Source organism: Charadrius vociferus, unplaced genomic scaffold (assembly GCF_000708025.1).
Source record: "Charadrius vociferus isolate BGI_N301 unplaced genomic scaffold, ASM70802v2 scaffold385, whole genome shotgun sequence".
Taxonomy (NCBI): Eukaryota; Metazoa; Chordata; class Aves; order Charadriiformes; family Charadriidae; genus Charadrius; species Charadrius vociferus.
This window is the reverse complement of record NW_009648925.1, coordinates 6,333,704-6,356,714: the sequence shown is the minus strand read 5'-3', so window position 1 is coordinate 6,356,714 and position 23,011 is coordinate 6,333,704. Positions and strand designations below refer to the sequence as shown.

The 23,011-nt window shown below is 41.8% G+C and overlaps 1 protein-coding gene across 1 annotated transcript in view; it reads right to left on the bottom strand.

Moving 5' to 3' along the window:
* CNTNAP5 (contactin associated protein-like 5) overlaps positions 1-23,011 on the bottom strand; it is a 223,281-nt gene that overhangs the window by 145,602 nt on the left and 54,668 nt on the right. Inside the window, exons 5-8 of the mRNA XM_009887328.1 lie at positions 20,809-20,956; positions 11,400-11,603; positions 8,913-9,097; positions 5,472-5,612 (exon numbers count right to left, since the gene is read on the bottom strand). Of these exons, the coding sequence (XP_009885630.1) occupies positions 5,472-5,612; positions 8,913-9,097; positions 11,400-11,603; positions 20,809-20,956 (678 nt within the window). The remainder of the gene's footprint in view (positions 1-5,471; positions 5,613-8,912; positions 9,098-11,399; positions 11,604-20,808; positions 20,957-23,011) is intronic.

Below are 23,011 nucleotides of genomic sequence, written 5' to 3'. Positions count from 1 at the left end.
CAGCCAGCCTTTCAAATTCACCTTGCCAGAAGTGAGTAAGATAGATGTCTTAGACCAAACTGGCAAATTAGCACAATACAAGCCCTATTTTTACTCCATTTCAAGGTAAAGGGATCTATAGCTTATTAGGTTTTATTACCTGGAACAAAACACAGCAAAAAAGAGGGGTATTATTATTATTATTATAATAACAGAGATACATCTTCCTTTAAGTAGAAAAGTGCATAGAGAGCAATTCTTAGGGTTTTTTTATTTATTAGTTTTCTTTATTATTTTTTCTTCTTTTAAATTCTAGTCATCTGTGTATCTTAGCACAGCACCAGCCTAAATGGTTGGTACGAACTGCCCAAACTCCTGGCTCCTGACTGTGACGGGGTCAGCTCGCCCCTTTCGGTTATGCTGGGCAGCCAAGTAGCAGGCAGTTCCCAGGACCTTTTCAATTGGAATAAGACCTTAGGATATTTAAGCCTTGGCTTTATAGAAAATTACATTCTCCCCCATTTTTCTTATTCCCTGCTAACACCTATGACAATAATTAGCCATCTCTCTTCCTCTCCTACAGGGACTAACAGCCTTATCACCTCCTGCCTTGAAACATCCTCCTCTGCTCAGCAGGTACTAACCACCCTATTCACTCAATTTGACTGCCCAGATAATGTAACAAATTAAACTCTGAACAATTGTTTCTAACCTGTAATTTGCTGAAGGCTGATGACTCTCAGAAACATCTAGTTTGACCAAAAAACATGTCATTTTTGTCTGCATACGTCAACTAGTCTTATAAAAAAATACGGTCTCCTTCCCTGAAAGACTTGCTTCACTTATGGTCATTACAACTATCAAAATCCTAACACAAAGAAACTTTTATGCCAAGAAAGAGAAAGTTTATTATTGCAGCTACATGCTGGATTAAATATTTACAGACTGAAAGTCTTTAGAATTGTAGGCAAAGTCAACTGAAATCAATGGGAAAACTGTCATTTAAATGGACTTTATTTCAAGACCTTGACTAAGGTGACACAATTTCTTTAAAAAAACCCCAACTGTTATACCATTCAGCAACAACAAAATGGGACCTTAAAAATTAACACTATTTACATGGACTTCTTTACTATTCCACAGTGTAGGTAGGATGTGAAGGAGACTCATATGAAGACCTAGAGAGCAGACAGGAAAATAGAACAATATATAAAAAGCTATTTTTACAGGAACTAAATATTTCTGGAATGTGAGTTCACCTGCCTTATCTAAAGAACAGCGAATTCATTTCTCTTTTTAATATGCATGTCTGACTCACACTCTCATTAAATAAGTAGATAAAACTTTTTTCTTTTTAATAAATTCAACTTAGGCCCTATAGGAAGTTGTGAGAAATGTCACTAAATAGTTCCAACATTTTTAAATTAGGATTCCTATAGTCTGATTGTGGTGCAAAAACTAATGAAAAATAGGAAATAATAAAAGATATATCTAACTTCTGGTTCTCCAAACCCTAGTAGGGGTCTTCACAAATCACGAGCCTGATATTCACGGATATATCCACGCTTGCAATAGCGCTTTGGTAGAACAAGACGTGTGTAGACAAGTAAATTCTTCTCAAGATGAAGGCATCTCAAATCAGCTTAATAAAATAGCACGTTTGGATTCTCTATAAAGGGAATGAATTATTAGTTTACATTTTTCTGTCACTAGGTATCTTTCCTTGCTCTTTGATGCTGGCAATCGGTTATCTCCCTGAGGCACTACAGTGATGCGTTTACATGTCACCGCATCCCTTGCTGTGCTGAATTGTCGCTCCAAGATTCAACATGGCAGGCCAATGTAAAAATTCAAACATATCCGAGGGCTGACAACTTCTGCCTTACATATATCCTGCGCTTCTCTCAAGTCAGTTGAGGGTTTGCTCTGCTAAATGAAAACACAACTCCAATTGCTATTAGCCGAAGGTAATGGAAGGGAAAGGGGGACAGGATTTTCCTCAGTTTCAGTGAGTACGTAGGGTGGAGCACTGAGAAGATCAAACACTGCATCTTTTCGTAACCTTTTCATTTCTTTTCTTCAGCTAGACAGCTTCATATTTTGGCATCACAAATCAGTGACCCACAAAAAGACTGAAGACCGTAGCCATGGGTCCCCTAAGAGCAGTTTCTAAAGGTGTAACCTGAATCTAGCAGTAGGGGAACACTGGTGGCCATGATACTATAACTGTTTTCAGGATGCTATAGCTATTATTCTCTTAACTAATCCATCAGTATTTAGCAATTCTTAATGGATTTCTCTTCTAGAACTTGCCCCATCTCCTCCTCCATCTACATACACTCTTAAAAAGCACAAAACCCTTCAACGAGGACTTCACCATTCCACACATCAACAGGTCAAATAACCTTCTGTGAAGGACAATTCCCCTTCTGCTTCTTGTAAATGTGGCTCTGACTAGAGTATTTTCCTGTCCCTGACTACTTGCCCAGGAAGCACCAGTAACTGCTGTACAATTTTTCACAATGGGCAGTCTGCACTTCTTTTGTGCTGAGAAGACAGCAAGTAAAGAGGGCAGATCTTTAGATTATTATTTGCAGAGATTTCCCAAGGGTCCAGCCCTATGACCATGACAGTGGTAATTACAGAAATTTGACTTCTCATAACCTCTTGCAATTAAAACCAGGAATCGCTTCAGAGAGCCAATAAAAGACACCCTATCATTTCACCACACTCAACGATCTAGAGGAGAAAAAAACCCAAACATAACAAAATACCCACAACATGCCATCAGGGACAGAAGAAACCCCAGAGAGAAGATAGATAGCCTGTCCAAATAGATAGGGCTACCATGTAGAGAGGTTAAGTATCAAGCAATATAAAAATGGAATTCTGAAGGCAAGTTCCAGTTCAAAGAGACAGGCTGGCTCATTATCTTGAGATGTCTTCTCAAGGGGATTTATTGCAAGTCTGACAACTGCAAATGAGTTACAGAAAAGAACAGGCAGAATGATAATCACAGCCACCACCCAAGAGTACGATACACAGTACAGTAGTCTGTTTGTTACTGACAACCTATAGTTTCTTCCTCTGACTTTAAATGTAACTGATTTTGGACCATTATTTATATGGATGAGGAACCATTTCATAAGAGGAAACCTATACCTCCACAGCTGATGTATCATTCTCCTGCTTGTCTGAAAGACGTCAAAAGTAAAAAAACCCAAAGTTGATGGGTATGAGAGCCCACAAGTTTGGCTCACTGACTGTGTCAACGTTCACAAAGGCACAGAACATGAAGCAGAGACTGAGTGTTGAAGTCTGCCTCCCTTTTGGAGGCCAAAACTAGTGTCTCTGAGCATTAACGGCCTTCTAATCCCCAAATGGCCAGTTTGTCCTCAAATACCTTTTGTTAGGAGACAAAGGTGTTTTGAGGACTAACAATGCAGAACATCCCTGGTAATCTCCAGCTTGTGGGGGGCGAACACAAGTACACAACACGTTGTTGGACGAAGTGATTCCAAGTCCCTGCTACATTTAATTATTCTTCTGTGCTGTTCCTTTCATCGCATTTCCACTCCAGACAACCTCAGCAACTACAAAGACACAAAGCAGAGAAGCTTGCAGCTCCCTGGGGATACGGATTGTCGCTTGAAAACCTCAGTGAACTCTGAGTAAAAGCGTTTAGTGCAGAGGAAGTCTGGCAGGCAAAAGACTACATTTAGCAAGAACAAGTTACTTTAATTTGAGTAAGTAAATTGCTAAGGCATGGGGAAAAGCAAGAAGATGGGAGAGGGCAATCAGCCTGTGAAAGCTGGAAGTACCCGAGAGTTGCTAGAGGAGATAAATAGCTGTGATGGAAAGGATGTTGGAAAACAACAGTTACAGGGGCTGTTTCCTATAGAAGGATGTTCATCTCAGATTATGAGACGCTGTGAGCGTGGCAACCTTTCCACGCACTTTGCATACACAAGTGTCACATACACCACACATAGCAGCTCGTAAATCTTCCAAAACGCAGCACAGCATCCAGCCTTTGAAAACTATCACGTTAAAATCAACACTTCTGTGACGGAAACTGAAGGATGGGGGCACATCCCCTCTGCCTTAAACTGACAACAGGAGCAGGATTCCTAGACCTTTGATCTAGCGTTGGCTGAATCAAGTTTTGTGATAACAGAGTTTCATTGCTTGGGGCCACGTTATACCCAGACAATACCCTTCAGAGAAAAAGCACATTACAAAGTTTTTCTTTTCCCCTTTAGGAAGGCCTTCCTATTACCCAGCTGGCAAAACAACCAGATGTTTAATGACCTAAGAAGCTGATCAGGGGTCCTTCCTCCCCTTAGAAAATAAGCTGAGAGGAAGAGCAATTTAACACAGTTCATAAGATTTGTGCCTTAGAGTCCTGAGTCAAAGCAATCAAATTTGAGGTTATTAAAGCAAAGTCTCTCAGTCCCAGGCTAGGGGAGCATCCTGGAGGCAACCTTGACTGCCAGCAACACAATGCAGGACTTCTCACCCGTCACCTTTCCATTTTCCATTTCCTTGTGTATTCAGCCTTGCCCTAAGCAGGGAAAGTGAGGAAAGGAAGGACTTCTGGTTGCTTTGTTGTAGCTCCAGTCTGTTTATACACATTAATACAAACTAGGAGATGCCATTAGAGCCAGAGGCAGTTTCACCTCCATGTTCTCCAAAGACACAGTATTAGCCAAAAGGCAGATATCAAAGCGTGGTGCAAGAGAGAGGCAGGAGCTAAACAAAAGAGCAGAATTATTTACAATTTGTCAAGGCTGCATGGGAGCGTACTGTTCCCTCTTCTTATGAAATAAAATGCTCCTTATTTTGCTCATGATATATTTAAATATATCTGTATTTTTTGACATTATTAGGTGTAAAGTTACGTTTAGGTTTTATGTTAGCAGGCTCGATAAACCGTGGTTCCTTTTGCTTTACCTCTACTGTTTCACATTTAGAGACAATAGTAACAGGTCAGTGGTTCTCAGAACTGCCAATACACTGAATTTAAGTGGCAGCACAAAGGAAAATAATAAAAGAAACATTTATTCTTCTCTGTAATACAAAATCAAATAGCAGAATAAAATTTTGCTACTACTGTACTCCACAACAGTGATGGGGAATGGTTCAGAAAATAAGATTTTATCTGAGTTAACCAGAAAAAAAAAAAGTCTCTGTGACTTCTATCATGCCATCAAAAAGACACATTTTGATCTTGGAAAAGGAATTTAAAAGTTTCTTCGAACAAATTCTAATATACCTGGAAAGTCAGAGAAGTGTATTAATTTCCAGATATGTCTTTCAGTAACTCTCACCACAGCAGTCAGGACTGGCTGATATTAGCCTCAGCAATATCATTTTAACAAGTTAATTATGCCCATAGCCATTTAAATCTGAAGTCCATTCATTCAGCACAGCTGGCAGCACCAACAGCATGGAAGTGAGGAAGGAAAGTGTACATTATTGTCTCTTACCACAGTATAGATCTGAGGTTTGCGCCTTTTTGCCAGGTCAATTATATTGACTCCGTTGTAATAAAGGTTCTCAATGCACCCGTGGAAATTTTTCCTCTGAAAGGTTCCTGGTTTCCCCGGCACAGGAATCCCTCCGAAACTGAGCTTTTGGAAAGAATAAGAACAATATTTAGTTATCACCCCAAAAACAAGAGGGCAGAGCCCCACTCCATGCAGCCAGCCGAGGTATTAACTAAGAACCAAGTCACGTTAACAGCATCACCTCGGAGCACGAAGCAGGGCCTGGCTGCGCAACAGGGGAATTACAGGCTGCATGGCATTACAGCTGTTGGCGAAATGCTGCTGCTGCTGCTGCAGACAGCTCACTAATTTGGAAACAGCTTTTGAAGTGCCTCGACACACTGCTTCACCAACCCAGTATCACCAGCTCCCTACCCAGCAGCACCCAATGCATCAGGTGATGCTCAAATGCTCTCCAGCCCACAGCCCCCGCTGGCCTGGGGGCTGCCACCCAGCAGCAGAACACAGTGGCCAGGGACTACCGAGCAATGGGGGAATAAACCCTTCCTGCACACAGAGCGCTGGGTTTGCCTGTGAGCTGGAGTCACACCTTTCCACCAAGCACGTATCTGAACAGTTCTGCTTTCAGCCGGTGGAGGGTAGTATCACACACACGAACTACCCCATTGGCACCTTGCAACCTAAACTTTCCCTAAAACCTAAGTTTTCCCTAAATTTTGCTGTGGTTTGGTCTTTGCAATACTTGCACGCGATGTCTGGGACTGAGCAGTGCAATGGAGAAGTTCTGCAGGTTACACATTTAAACAAAACTTCTGCTGTGCCGTTGTCTAAATATGGAAAGATGTTAGTATTGTGCAGATTACAACTCATCACTTATCTGGAGGGCTGAAAGCCCTAGGAGGACAAAGACCCTAAGAAAATAAAGCTTCCAAAATCCTAGGGGCAAAATTACTTCAGATTCCTAAAGGAAAAAAAAACAAACAGCCAACAAACAAACAAACAAAAAAAATAATCAAAGCCCACAACCCAAAAAACTTCTGACAACACTATTTTTATTTTGCAGATGATAAAGTTCATTTCTAGTTAGCTTCACTGGCCTTCTTGGCAAAGTCTTACTGGTGGTACCGCTGTGTTTTTATTCTTTTTTCCCATCGCCGCCAGCAGCATTGTGAGTGATATAATGCAGGTGGGGATCCCGGAGCCCCCACACTTCACAGCGCTCCCAGCGCATCGGGAGCTGTGCAAGGGTCCACTGCAGCAAGGGCATGCACTGCTGCGCGGCACTGCTGACACACTGATGGCTGCTGGAAGCCAGTCAGCCTTATTCCTCTGTCACAACTCCTATCGGCTCACCTTGGCTCATTATTACAAAAGTAAAGGGAAATTTGGGGGTTATTTTCCCCCCCGCTCCACCTAACAAGCTGGGATACATAAGCAAATGAAAAGTCCCTGGATAACCTTGAAAGCGTTTCTTTGAAAACAAGTCCTTAATGAACTTGCACCTCAGTTGTATTAATTGATCACTTCAGAGAAATAAAGAGTAAACAGGCTGCTACTTCACATCACTTGCAGGTTTGTTATTGGCATGAGGGCTTATGTGGTAGCAATGTTTTTTTCCATTGAGAATCATTAGTTCTTCCTTAAAACACCAGACTCCTTTCTTGTTCTGTTCTTTTAAGACTCCTGCTTAGGGACTCTGTACTGGGTTTCAAAACCAGCAGAAAAATCAGTATCAATTGTACCACTGCATTATTAAGAAAATCATTTAGTTTGTGATTGGTAATAATTTTAATTACCGAACTAATGGTTTTATTACCCTTAGTAAGGCCTTTAGTCCCTAAAGTGTGGTGAGATAAACTTTCAGTATACTGTGTTGCTGTAATGTTCGACTGAAAGATCATCTCAGTGCAAAAGGAAAGAAAACACTTTGTGTGAAAAACTAAGCACCAGAGGCCAGGGCCGAGTGCCACAGAGGTCAGTCGTGATGCTGATTTACACCAGCTAACGATCTTCTCTACCATGCTGCCTGTTTTGGAACATCTGGAAAAATGTTCTGCAAATTACATTGGAGCCTGAGTTTTCCCTAATTGGCATCAACCTTGTAGCAGGAAGCAAGGTATTTTATTACTTTGAAATAAGGAAAGGTGATGACTCAATTTTTTGGCTTATCTCAACCCCATCTTAAAAAGTAGTCACAGCTTTGGCCCTTGCTAGTTCAGTCTGACGCTGTTCCAGAATCTTACTGCTCAAATGTGCTGTCCCTAATAAATGTGCTTGTGATTTGGTACAGCAGTGCCAGGGGACAGGTACCACTCTCTTCACCCTGCTTTGTGAAACGCAAAGAAGGGAATTTCAGCTGGAGCACGAGAGGAGCAGTGAGCAGGCACCTGCCACTGCCAAGCCATCTGCTTTTGTCCCTTGGGTGCACTGGGAATTGATCCCTTCCAGAGAAATGAATCCAAAATGCGGAGGCGAAACTTGTGCTCTCTTAAGCGATGAACCATGCCAGCTCAACGCATCCGGACAGGGTGATGGCTCCGACTGTGTGAGCATGACCCTGTGCCTTGTGGGCTAAGCCAGACTCAGTAGACAAGCGCGTGGGGATAAAAATGAACACGGGTAATTTGCACGCAGGTGGGCATTGGTGGGGGAACAGATGAGGAACTGCCTTGCATATAGATGATGTAAAAGTTTTTTTAAGGTATTTTTTAGTGACTGTCAGCCATAAGCACTGAACTGCTGGAGTGATATAAACTGCACTCTGCCACACCTTGGCCTCATCACTGGGGAGCACAGCAGCCTTGGGATTTATGGGCAGATGTTTCCTCTGCTCAGTCCTTCCTTGGCTGAGCTGCTCCAGCTCCCTCCATCAAAACCCCAGATGTGAAGGGACCTGGGTCGGCGCTAGTTGTCTTGGCAGTCATGCTCAGGGTCTTCTGTTCCTAGTGGGAAGGCAATGGTCTTTACCTGCTCCTATCTATGTGGAGAGCTGTAATCTGAGCAAGTGGTGGCTGGATAGAGGCACAACTGAGAGCTGGTATCCCCACGGTCATGTCAATCAGATGCAGGGATGGTGCGCAATGATCCCATTAAAATCATATTGGAGATGATGACATCATCTGAAAATTTGACTAGAATCCAGGCTATACCTTTTAGTTTAGCTCAAAGTCTGCCATACTTTGCAGTGTAACCATAATCCAATGCATATTTGTCCAGAGACAGGCTAGTTTCTGAGATTGTCATATATAGAGTTGCACTGACATAGTCTATGTTTGTTAACTGTGAAAGGAGCTCTGTGGGAAGGAAATATTACATAAAGAAAACACCTTTGCTGGGAAGAAACAGCTCATAGGGTGGATGTTTTCCATCCCATTCATTTTATACCAATTCAGCCTCATCTCCCAGGTTATAACCTTCACACACCTCATAATCGATATCCAAGTGATCCGAATCCCCCTTCGTTCGGAAATGCTGAGTGTGCTTGTCCACTGTGAAGTTCACTTGCTTGTTGAAGCGCTCTATGAGAACTGAGTGCCAGTGCTGGTCATCCAGGAGGCTGCCCAGGGTGACGGACGTGTGGCTGTTACTGAAGTGCAGGTTGGAGTCACCTGGGGGAGGCAGAGACAGGCAGAAGACACCAGAGTTACCTCCACGCTCTTAACTGAAGCGTGAGGGCTCAAGGGGAGCAGGGAGCAGTGCACATCCAGATGCACACTGGAGCTCTGCGCATCAGAAACAGACCCTTGGCAAAGCTTCCCTGAGATTCTTTGGGTATATAGATTCATATATGTAAGTACACGCACATGCACACACACAGAGACTTTTTTTCCCCTTGAAATCATAGCAATAAACCAGGACAATTTCCCAATGCTGCACACACACACTGCAGCATACCGGGAATTGCCACTCTGCCTGTGCCCTTCATTCCCCTGAGCATCTGAGGCCCTGGTGTTTTAAAAGCTCCCTTTGGGTTGCACTAAAAATCTCCTATCTATTCACATTAATAGTCGACTCCTGACATTTCAGTTTCTACTATGTGCTTTTTGTATTTTAACAAGAAAATTACACCTGTCCATTTTCAGGGAAAAAAAGCCCCAAGTCGATGAAGCAACATGAATGCACGCCTTCCCTTCAGCTCCAAAAGGTTCTTAAACCTGGCCTAGATCTCCAAAAGTTTAGATCAACAGTCATAAAAACATTTAGGCCCTAACCCTGGTGATTCCAAGTACTCTTCTGTTTTCCAGCTGGCTACATGTCTAAACACTTCAGAGCCTCTCATTGAAAGGGAGTGCGTGTCCTTTTTTATATCCCAGCAGAATGGAGAGAACACATGCTCCAAAACTGTCAGGCAAAATGCAAGCAGATTCAAGAGCAGACATCAAAACCCTCACCCATGACATATAAATGCACACAGAGGATTTGAAATGGCTAAAATCTTTATATTTGGGGCTACTGTTAAAAAAAAAACAAACAACCACCTCTTATTTCAGACTATGTATTCATAACAGCATCTCCTCTGGAAGAAGTAACATAATGTATTTAATTATAATATATCCTTGTCCTAGTATGAAACATTTGGAAAAGGAGGACAAATCAATGGTGTCAGAGAATCCTCCCTACATTCAGAGGCTCAAGATGTAGCTACTTGGTCCAAGTAACAACCAAGTAACAAATCAGAAAAACGATGCCTTATCATTTCTACTCTTTGATGAACAAGAAAGAAAGAAAGAAAGAAAATATCAGTTGGAGACAAAACAATTAATTAGCTAATGTAAAAACTAAATCCAAAAGCTATGGAAAATTGCTACTGACATTTAAAAAAACCCCACAACTAAGCATCAGGGGGAAAATGCAGAAGGAATTATCTACGAATTCTGTTTTAGTACCTCCAGTTTGCTCCCACTAGTTTATGTTTTCTCTTAATTCCCCAAGTCATAAGCAGGGGACTGAAATGGATACTGCATTGCTGCCTGCTTTATCTGCTCTAGACAAACTTCTTAAAGTGTCCTGGAATTGGTAGTCCGAGATCTGCTAATGCTATGCATTAATAGAGGCTACATCTCCCATTTTTATTAAAACCAGCCTTGGCGGTCCAAGCACCATGTACATGAACTGCAAATGGTTCAGATTACTTTATTCATCAAAGTTATTAAGATTAAGAGTGGCAGTGAAAACCTTGGACCTTAATTCCCTGCCCTCCTTGCCCACACCCTCTTGGTTAACACAGGACGGGCTTTTGTTTCAGCTTTCCATCTGGATGGGTCTCTGAGGCTTTCAGACCAAGTTCAATACCCAAACAGGGTAAGTGCAGCTCCTGTGCTGACCACAGTACAGCAATGCAGAAGCAAAGCAATACCAGTCTGCACAGTGTTTTGATCAGGATGTTTTCATTTCAACTCTGTATTCCCAGCTCAGTTCTGATCACAGAATGGGAAAAAAAAATAAGACACAAACCAAACATAAAACTTTTGTACTCCAAACCAAATTTCCTGGGAATGTCATTCTCAAAAATAATAACAATGAAAATAAAAAAGAAGGAAGGGGAAGAAATAAAAACTTTTTTTTTTTTTTTAAATCACTGCTTGAAAGCATCATCAAGCAAAGGTCAAAACTTCAAAAGTAGTCATGGACTAGCTCAGCCTCAGTGGGCACAGTTTGAAGAGTCAAGGGCTCTTCTTGGCTCAGCTATCATGTCCCGCATGACATCAGTCAAGTCTAATCTCTTTTGCTTCCTCTCCCACCTCCTCTGACTAATGTTTAAGCTGTGAGCTGTCTGAGGCACGCAGCATCTTTTGTTGATCTCAACTGGAGTTTCTAGATACTGCCTGGTATAAATAATAGATTTATAAAAGCAAACCAAGACAATCCTTGTTACAGTAATAGGTGAACTAATAATCCAATTACTCTTACCCAGGTTGATGTGCAAGGAGAGCTTCCCTTTCTGCAGTTCCAAGGTAATGTAGTCTCCACGCTGTCCTTCTCCGTGGAATAAGACTCCATCCCCCTGCATGCTCTTGAACTTCAAGGAAACCACATCTTTGAATGTGCTCATAAGCTTCTGATTGAACCTGTAGAGGAGTGAACTTCTGCCATCGAAGTCTGCAATATCTGACTCTGGGAGAAAGAAGATGGCCAAATGAAGAGGAGGGGCAGCATCAGGAGAGGGATATTTTTTCAAGATCTTTTCATGTATCCCTTGGACCCAGGTACTCTCAGAAGCATACATCCACAGGACATGCGTGCCATGTGGGCAACCACATTTCCAATCCTCCCCCTCCATCTGGGGAAAGGGAACACACTAGGCTAAAAGCAGAACTCCTCTGCACTTTTCCTCCTCTCTCTCATGCAAGAGTGCTTTCTCACTCAACTTTTTAGAACAGAACAGGTGCCTTCCATCATACTGAGATCTCCAGAGCATCCCTCGCCACACTTGCTGTTTGTCTCATAAACACACCCAGGATGTTATTCATTACTTTGAACGCTTCAGTTCTCACTCCAGTTTTTGTAGCTTCACAAGCATCTGTTGAGCTGTTTCTGTGTGTCGGCCATGCCTGCATCCACCTTTGCATCCAAATAAGCATCATCTTAGCCTCTGAGGGTTGGCTGCTTGTTTGTGACGGGCATTTATCAACCATGTTTCTGCATGCAAATTGACTAGCCTGGCAGGAACAGCCAAATATCAATTCAAAAAGCTTTTGAAGGGATTTCATGGGAACTGGGCATCTAAACTGATTATACACCTTTGAAAATCCTATTAGAAACATATTTTCCCCTTCAGCCTCTAAAACCCAATCACTGTGATGGGAAACAAGCTTTAAATTCTTCAATTGCAATTAATATTTCCTTTGGCAGCAGCAGCCTGCAGTACTCTGTTTGCTTTATAAAGTGGTATTTTAAGCAAAATGTTTTTTACTAAACTTTGTTTTAAAAAAATATATATATAACCAGAGCATTTCAGGTAGCTTTAAATACTTTTAACTAATAAACTGTATTCAAACATGTGACTGACATATGTAAATTCAATTCCAATGTCTATTCAAATGCAATTTGACACAAATAATGGATAAAATATCTACTCTTAAATAATAAATCAGACAATTGGTAGTTCCTGTTGTTAAGAAAAAAATAAAAATTAAGAAGACCAGACTATGAAGAATCTGACCAAGGGTTTACTGAGCTACTGGGATACATGCATAAAGACAAAGAACACCTTCAAAGTAACCAAGAAGAAAGAGCATAGACTATCTTTGTTTGCAAACGACATTTTAATGATAATCCAAAGCTATTAGTTTTCCATTTTCTTTTGAAAAATAACTGAAAGGTCCCTATACAAAACAATCAAGACTTCCAGGTCAGCAACTGCATTGTGATTAAAGTTGGTGATTTAAGTCACCTAAGCCCCTTTGAGAATTCTTCTGTCCTTTTGAGTGTTAATGGTAGTTTCATTTGCTACTCTTTTAAAACAGAAATAATAAGGGTTGGGGTATTTTCCCCGCTTTTTTTCTTTTTTTAAACTGGATCAATATTTAAAAAGGTTTGCAACGTAAAACTATTATAACCTCAGAAAACAAAAGACCTGTTAATGACTTGTTATCATGAAAACTACCATTGAGAACTTCTGCATGTCAGTATGACAGTTTCATAGAATCATATGAATCATAGAATGGTTTAAGTTGGAAAGGACCTTGAAGATCATCGAGTTCCAACCTCCCACTAGACCAGGTTGCCCAAGGCCGTGTCCAGCCTGGCCTTGAACACCTCCAGCGATGGGGCCTCAACAACCTCTCTGGGCAACCTGTGCCAGTGCCTCACCACACTTAAAGTGAAAAACTCCTTCCTAATGTTTACTCTAAACCTGCCCTCTTCCAGTTTAAAGCCATTCCCCCTCGTCCTGTCACTACGTGACCTAGTAAAAAGTCCTTCCCCAGCTCTCCTGTAGGCTCCTTTTAGGTATTGGAAGGCCGCAATAAGATCTCCCCGGAGCCTTCTCTTCTCCAGGCCGAACAGCCCCAACTCTCTCAGCCTCTCCTCATAGGAGAGGTCCTCCAGCCCTCAGATCATCCTCATGACTCTCCTCTGGACACGCTCCAGCAGGTCCATGTCTTTCTTATGTTGAGGACTCCAGAGCTGGATGCAGTACTTCAGGTGGGGTCTCACAAGAGTGGAGTAGAGGGGCAGAATCACCTCCCTTGACCTGCTGGCCACACTTCTTTTGATGCAGCCCAGAATGCGGTTGGCCTTCTGGGCGGCGATTGCACATTGCTGACTCATGCTGAGCTTCTGGTCAATCAGCATGCCCAGGTCCTTCTCCTCAGGGCTGCTCTCCAGCCATTTCCCACCGAGCCTGTATTTGTGCTTGGGATTGCCCCAACCCAGATGTAGGACCTTGCACTTGGCCTTGTTGAACTGCATGAGGTTGGCTTGGGCCCACCTCTCCAGCCTGTCCAGGTCCCTCTGGATGGCATCCCTCCCCTCCAGCGTGTCTACCTTGCCAAACAGCTTGGTATCATCGGCAAACTTGCTGAGGGTCCACTCGATCCCACTGTCCATGTCACCGACAAAAATGTTGAATAGTACAGGTCTCAGTACCGACCCCTGGGGAACGCCACTCATCACTTCTCTCCACTTGGACATTGATCCATTCACTGCAACTCTTTGAGTGCTACTGTCCAGCCAGTTCTTTATCCACCGGGTGGTCAATTTGTCAAATCCATGTCTCTTCAATTTAGAGACCAGGATATCGTGTGGGACAGTGTCAAACACTTTGCACAAGTCCAGGTAGATGACAGTTTGTACACAAGTTTGATGGCACACTTACAAACGTGCACAGAGTTCAAAATATAAATTCGATGTGAAAATCTGTCACTCCAAAATTGATTCCATTCCCAATCAGGAGGCAACTGATTACTTCTTATGAAAATAAAACTACGAAGAAATTCAACCCTGGGAAAAATATCCTCCAGAGTAAACTAAGACCAACTTCTTATCTATGATGGCAGATTCATAGATAAGAAACATGCTCTTCAGCACCATAGGTGGAATAGTTGATAGTTTAAGAATTATCATGAATACAAAAGTATTCACACCATCTGCTTTTACTGGTTTTTACTTCTGAATTACGTGTTCAGAAAAGAGCTCCTTCAGAATTGCTGATTTCTCTCTATTGACACCTTGACTGCCAGTTTCTATAAAGGGAATTAAATAGATAGTTTATTTCTTATGAATTTCCCCTATCTACATTAAATACTTCAATTTGTTTAAAGTAAATTTCAAGTGTATCATAAAAATAGTTTCATTTTATCACAGGCAGGAATTAGGAAATAGCTTATAAAGAAGTTACAGTCTTTGATTTCCAGAGCATTTTGCAGTTAAAGTTGATTTTCCTCCCAGCTCTCAAAAACAAAGATACTGTAAGAGAGCACTGATTCAATGTTGCTCTAATAGCGGTCCTTTTTTCTTCTTCTTCTTAAGATCCAAGCTTTCAACCAGTCTGAATTCACACTTCAGTCCTTGTTCTTAACTCTCCACTAAGCCACAGCAAAACGCACAATTTCCTGAAGAGCTCTACCACTGACATTTACAGAGTATAATGTAAAGGAAAACCTGTTTCTGAAAAGTTCTGCTTCACTAATTAACGGTTGTGAGTACACTGGCCAATAAACAGCCCTGAACGAAATGGGAATATGTCAAATAAATGCTAACACTGGCAGCCAAAAGTCATTAGTGGCAGTTTGCATGACAACAAATCTTTGGCTCCCTGTTAAAAATTGAAAGATACAGCACAATTCTAAGACAGTGACTCCAGAAAACCTGTTTGTTTGGTGTTTATTTAGTCCATGTATGTCCATAATCCACTTGCAGCAAAAGAACAAGGATCAGAAATCAAAAGTGAGATCAGGCAAAAGACACTTCTTTCATGTTATTCTCCTCTGACCAACAATTCAAACAGATGCCTCTGCTGTAAATACATACGTACTTCTGCTCACAGGTGAAGAAGTTCCCATAAAATAGAAATCATTCATCATGCTTTTCTGAAATTCAGTAAAGTTTATCGCCCATGGGGTCCTGGTTACATTATTCCATTTGAATTTCCTTTCCCAACATAGATCCAAACATCGAAGTCACTTGGGAGTGGTTGGAAACACAGGCAGTTGAAGCTAGCTTACTGGGCTAATTCAGCATTTAAAAAAAAAAAAAAAAAGGAATGTGACCACGGGGCTCAAGCTGTGGGACCAGCTATGCCAAGAGGAGCTGGGCTGGGAGCGATGTGAAGACATGGAGTTTACTTGTGCAGCAATCTGCTCCTGGCAGCACGACAGCAGAGAGGATACACGTTCATTCTGACAAAGATGGTTCTCCTAGTGATTTTGGAAAAAGTAAACACTTACATGGCAAAGTTATTCCAAAATACAAAACTATCCTCTAGGAACAACTGCAATTTGAGACAGGAACTTTTGGTCTTGCACTTGCAGCAATGAACAGAAACTTTAACTCCCTACAGGAGGGAGGAGGACTGTTCCTGGCCTGAAGAGATGTCTCTCCTGGCCAGTCATGCCTTATTGGCTTGAGTGAGTCTGAAGCAATCTGACTTCGCTCTCCATACCCCTTTCTCAGATATGCAATCCAAAGGATGAATATGGATGAGCACCTCAGAGGTGACTGTTCTGCCATGCAACTTTATCACTATCATAAATCTATGTCTGCCTCTTGGTAAGCAATCATTTGGGTATTTCCCTTCTGCAGCTGGTTACAAACACTAATGGGCAATGCCCATCAGCCATTAAGTGGTGCTCTGGAACACGTTCTTTTCTGTCTCATAGGAAGACAAAGGAGAGGATGGAGGAAGGTGAGGGGGAAAAGAAAAAAAAAAGATATACGGAAAAAAAGATCCAGTAAAAAAATCATTTAATCTAAACCCACAATATCAGATCATATTCCCTGAAGCAATGACAGCAAAAGATTAGAAATCAGTCTTCTGAACTGCGAATGAAGAACTTGGCTCTCAAAAGCAGAAGATACCGTCTCGCACCCCATCATTGTGTCTCCTGTGTTTTCCCAGCCTGTTAACTGCACATACACCTGACTCTGCTGATGCATTTTGGGCTGTTAACCAGTTATAGAATATGATCAGCATCTTTAATGCAGCTATAAATCTTATCCTCTAAAGGCAACTGTGTCAGCAGATTTTTTTTCCCCCTGCGCTAAGCTAACAAGACTTTTCTCAAATATAAAGATATGCCTATTCCCCCCTCACTGCCCCCAGCATCAAAAACAACTGGTTTGCCATTTGTCTGAACACATCCTCTGTTGCAGCTCTGGTTATCTGTTACAATCACACTGCTTCTGGAGCCACTGCTGCAAAGGGACAGCGAAAGCTTACACATACCTCTGCATGGAAATTTCCATTTAACTCATAACTCCTTCTCTGAAGAGGAAACATTAATGTATGTTTTCAGATCAAGATCATCTCCTTCCTATTTCAGTACCTATTTTGAGGATGTGAGATGGAATCTTACTGGAATCTTTACAGGAATTTCAAATAAATGCACTTAATTTTCATTTAAATACATACTTTCTGTGTAAGAAAGTAAACAACAATTAGCATGTGTCATCGGTGAATTCCAGCCACTTTGATGGCCTTGGAATGCTTTGCTGCACAGGAACTTCAACCTGTATGTGATAGGGACAAGCACATGCACATGTCTGAAGCAGCTTTGCTGTTAAAAACATGTTGTTTTGTTCCAAAGAAACTATGTCAACTGGCAGCTGATTAGAGGGTGAAAAGAAAATAGGGGGGAGGAAGAAAAGAAAGCTATCTTGTTGGAAAGAGGTGTTTTGGGGATAAATTCATAATAGTAAATTACTTCTAGCAGGACTAATAAACAATAGTGAGTGCCATTCAGCAGCACAGTGCACTCACACGCTAAGTTAGCCACTTTGGCATCTGCTACACATAGTTGATTTCTAATATGATTCTTCAGTATTTTTTGTTACTGTGTCCTGGCAGTGTTCGGTGACCTACAAGATCTGATGCCTTCCACACGCCCCCTACCAAACAGACATCACTGAAAGCTGCATTTGCCAAAAATTAGCGCAAGGTTGAGCTCTTGGGACCTCTTCAGCAGAGTACGCTGCACAGGACAGTCAGACTCCAAAAATGGGAGATCAGAGCCTTGTGTTGGCAGAAGAGTGTCACATTCACCTAACTTTGCCATCGCAAAAATGCTTAAGCAGCAGCCAGGCCACAAACCTCTCCTACAGCTGTCATCTTCTGCTCAAATATGCAAGGTTAAAAAGGAGCTGATGTGAGCAGAGACCACCCAAGGAACCACGGGCTATTTTGCATGCCCTGGTGTTTCACAGCGAGGCGCTCAGCTGCGTGTTTGGCAGTAGTCCCAGGGTTTTAACAGATGTGCAGCAGCACATGAAATTCAGACAGCCTAAGCTCTCGGTGTCCCCAGACTTTTGTTTCAGCCAACCAGTGAATGCTGCCACTCACACAAAAAAAAAAAGATCTCCAGCTTGCCTGTAAATGAAAACTTTACTTCTGCAGTTTTTTTTGGCCTCAGGTATCAATATAAAGCAGCTCTGGTTTCAGATCAGGTGCTGCGCTCATGGGGCAACATTTGCCTGAATGGTGGAATGGCCACACAAGCAGTCCAGCATAATCTGAATTTCAGCCTTCTTCTACAAGTGGACTAGGAGGTAGAAATGACGCCACAGTCACACATGCAAGTTTGTGCAGGATTTGGTTCACATGCGTTGCCCATGCACATGTTGTCTTTTTATCTTATACTTAGGGACTGGATCCAAAGCTAAAATGCCAGTGGAAATCCTTTCTTCAACTTCAGTGGACCTAAGATCAAATACTCTGGGTTTGTTTACCTATAGAAGCCCATAAGTCATTCCAACAGCTTAAATAGGATTGGGCATAACTGGGAATTAGGCTCACACAGATGAATTTCTATCAGCTGAAGCCTTTGGTTCAGGGAGGTGACAACTAACGCTGTTCCTAATCGCAGCCTCACATCCCTTCTTTCACATACACACAGACACTTGCATGAAGGGTCATCTCTTAGAGATGGTACACATTTGGGAATTTGTTCTAGCTCCATTTCCTTCCTGGCTTGTCCAACAGCCTGTCTCTAGTCCACTTTTTTTTTTTTTTCATTTTCATTTTTTTAACTCTTTTCAAATTCCTAATACATATCTTGTGCCAGAATTGAACATGGTGGATGAGTCTGTATGCTGTCAAACATTACAAAATGCTGTTATGTAGCTGTACACCAGCTCAGGATCTGCTGCAGATATTCTGTCAGTATAACAGTAAAGATGACATTTTATAAATGATCAAACATCTTTTGTACAGTGCTGGAGTGCCTGGGTTAGGAGTAGCCAAGACTGTGAAACTATATAAGCAAAACTTGTAGACAGGTATTGCTTGGCATATGCAATTTGCCAGAGAGAAAGTTGAATGGCACATTTATATAAACGGAATGAATATTTCAACACTCCGTAAAACTTTTATGAATCCCTTTATTTCTTTTCTGGCTGGCTTCAATCTCATACCTTAATTCTGCACAACCACTTTTATTTCCTGTAACTGCAGGGTACAGGACAAAGATGAAGACTTAGATGATATCAGTGCAAGAAAACTCAGCCTGCAAGTGACTCTGAAGTCTTCCTCATGTCATAGAAGATACAACCACAATCAGACACAAAAGTAGTGCCCGTGTAGTATTCCGCATGGAGTAGCACCAACACACATTCAGCTACAAAAGTTTCAACCTTCAGTTTGAGTTCTGTTTGTTGCACGTCTGTTTGAACTATACTCTTCACTGCAGAGGTTTGGTCACCATTAACAGAATAAAGCTCTTTGAAAACAGATGAGATAGCTGCTTTGGAACAATGTCATCAAAGGCAGTTGGTTTTGATTTATAGGTTTCAGTTTCCATGTCCACTAGTAGGGCTGGAAAAGGTCTCTTGCCCTAGTGATGATCCACCCAGACAGGGGTGTTGCAGGTTTCTGCTTAAATGAATGACAGTCCACAGTGCCATCAGTTTCCACCAAAGTAGGTGGAGAAGCAGCATTTTAAAAAAGCTGAATGGATCTTTTAGATCTACACATAGATCTACACACAGACCATAACAAAGATCTTCCTGTGAAACCATGTGAATCAGTCCTAAGACCTGAGTGTAGTGATGAGGCCACTACGAGTCCTGGAGCTGTGTCTCTGTTCAATGGGATCATGTGAATCAAAAGGTTTAAGACACTTTGCTTTTTAATTCTATTCAGATGAATTTAAAAAGTCTCTCAAATACGAATTTTTCCACTTATTATCTTACAACGCCTTTCCTGCACCCGGCAGGAGCAGATGAGGACCTAAGCTAAACGGGGAGATGTACAAGTACAGTAGTGTCACATGATGCTGACTTGTGCCACACCACGTTGAACTTACTGGTAAAATGCCATTAATCCCCTGAACTCTCCCCAGAAAAATCTCTCCTGTCTCCAGCAGTGTCTGAAGTCACATTTGACCATTTCATAAATAAACCCACAGCCACCCAAGAAACAAATGCCAGACTGTGTTTCCTCATTTGTAGACTTGTTTTCGTTTTGTGTGAGTGAGAAACACTGGTTCTTTTTCTTTACATTCATAGTCTTTCGTGGTGATAGGTCATACATCTGCAGCAGCACCCCAAGATAACTGTGCAGCTGAAATGTCCTAAGGCAACAACGTTTATAGGCTGCTCCAAACTCCATGTGACCAAGCTCTGCAGACTATGTCTTAGAGCATCATTACCACGTGTTATGAAGAAGAGTGCCAAAAAACCACTCATGCAAAAGCAGTTTAAACAGCAGACAAGTTGTCTGCTTCCTGGAGCTATAAAGTCATCAGCCTCCAATAGAAGTATGAGCACAAGCTGCAGCACTTCCCTCAACAACCAGTTAACTTGCCTTAAAAACAAAAATGAACTATTTTAGCAAAAGGTGGTACCATTCCTAAATAAAGCCCTACAAAAGTTCCCAAGCAGCCCTGTGCCCTCCAGCGGGGCGAGAGGTTTTGCATCATTTGACTGCCTTACACTCACAAGAAGCAGCAAATCGCTCTGTGGTGGGCTCAGAAAGCTTCACCAGTTGAGGTAGGTGGGCCAACACATCCCTGAGCAGAAAGGCAAGAAAAACTACTGAAAAAATAAACGATGTATTTCACGTTACACTTTAACCCATAAAACTTGTGCCGGACCCCTCCCACAGCACTGACAGCATCGATGAAAAACTTATTGAGAAAACTTGCGTTAAGATGTAGCCACTTACTATAGGAGCAGCCGAAGACCTCAACTCTCAGTCCTATCCGCCCACCGACATTCCACTTCAGAGGGACGAAGCGCAAGAAGCGGGCTTTCATGGAGTGCAGGAATTTGTGGTGAACCACACTGTCAGCGTTGCTGTTCCCTGTGAAAACCTGAAAGGACAGAGAGCCTCGGTGAGACATTTAGCACCAAGAGGTGAATGCAGCACTCGGAACTAAGTGAACTGCCACCCCTCCTCTGGATTCTCAGTCTCATAAATTACTCAGAATTCTTTAAATTGATTGTCAAGCTTTCTTTGAAGCGCTGAGTACCCTGTGGAGGGAAGGAAGGGAGACAGCAGCACACTGAGCACCTTGGTGGAGCGGGGGGACATATACAGGGAGTTACAAAAGCAGGTTATTGATGGGGATGTTGCAGAAGATGCTGCATAATTTCTGCAAATTCAGGATATTCTTGTGCACCACAACACTCCATCAGTCCCTAACACACACACACGCAGTCCCTTCAGTGCAGAGAAGGATGGCGCCCAGTTTAGCCTTTGGTGCCTTCATAGTAGTAGAAAAAGGTGGTCACAAGTCATTGAGGTTGGCCAGAGCCTGGGAAGACTAACAGGAAAGTGTACATCTAGATATGCCACAGAAAACTCAAGCAAGACTCAGGAAGAGATGAAAACTTGGGTCAGTACACAGGAGAGTCAGCATTTCGACTCTTTTTGCACCCAAGAGAGTTAAAGCTTGCAAACAATAATATTTTACCTTTTTCTTCTTGCTTATTCGATTAATTGTCTGCAACTGCAAGCCAAAATTAATGGCCCTACTCAGAATTATCACTCAAGAAGAGGAAATTCTCTCATGGATGAAGGATGACTGCAGGATTTCAAAGACAAACCTTAAGACAACCATCTGAGCTCTGATCTCACCTGAAGCTTTTTTAATTCATCTTTACACCCTTATGCTGTAATATCAGGCTAGGAATATCACAGTCTTCCTGCTATCTTCTGAACATTTGAGTAACTCAGCTAGCTTTTAGATTTGAAGCCAACAGTTTTATAAAACATGAAAACCAAAGACAGAACTCACAAAAAATAATCTCACGGGAAGGTCGTATTTGTAAGAGGTCCTTCGCTTTGTAAGTATAAAATTTCATCACAAAAAGTTGTACCAGTTTTAAATGCTTCTGCAGTTCAAAAGCTGGCACCATTCACCTGCGCAATACAACTGCAAGCACAAATTGGAGTAACCCCAGTAAAGTAGACCTACAATTCATTCCTGATGGCCAAAGGATGAGTTAAAGAGATTGGGGTTTTCATCTCCACTTTGGGAAAAAAGGACTAATTAGCAGCTGTTTAAAGTTTAACTCAAACAGAAGCATTCCAACTTTTCCCCAAAGGCTGTTAAAAATGGCATTAAATTTCAAATTCAATGTGTTCTTTTTTCACTAAGCCCGGCATGCTATTGTTTTATTAGAACTATATCGAATAGAAAATATCCTTGAACATTTCTAAGGCACAATACTTTGAAACCATACCATGCTTTTTTTCATTTAACCTTAAAAACTCTAAGCTGGGAAAATTCCCTTGTATGCAATAAGCCTTATTTTCCACCCAGTCATGAATGCAAAAGACAGCATATATCTCAATTCCTAAAACACGCTTTGCAAGCGCATTTCATTGCCGGTATTGCTTGCCTCTGAAGATGAACAATTTTACTGAAACGATTTCTCACAGCCCCAGTTACCTCAGTGAAGTGAGGAAGGACCCTTCAAAACATGTGGTCTGTAAAATTGTTTTTATGAGGAGCTTATCAGGCTGAAAAGGGTATATAATTCGGCTATCCCAACTGCCCCCAAAGCTTTGCTTAACCTGCGCCTCTTATTCTGAACTTTTTATGCACACGATCTTGTTTTCTACAAGTATTACGTGATGGTTAACTAACCTCTCGCAAATTCAACTATATTATATAATTAAAATTTTTTTGATTGGGATTCTTGTTGATCTTAATTCAAAGTTAACCACATACGGCAGTTCAGCAGCCTTGTCCATGAGATATGTTTTGAGGAGTGCCACGAGTAGCGCTTGGGCTTACTCATGCTGCTTCGCAGATAGGAGCCAAATTCAAATTGCAGCAGAGAGTAGTTCAGAGTTTTTTTCCTTATATTTCAAGTGAAAAATCTTGTTCTTCTCAGTAATGAAACTGTCAGCAGAGAGT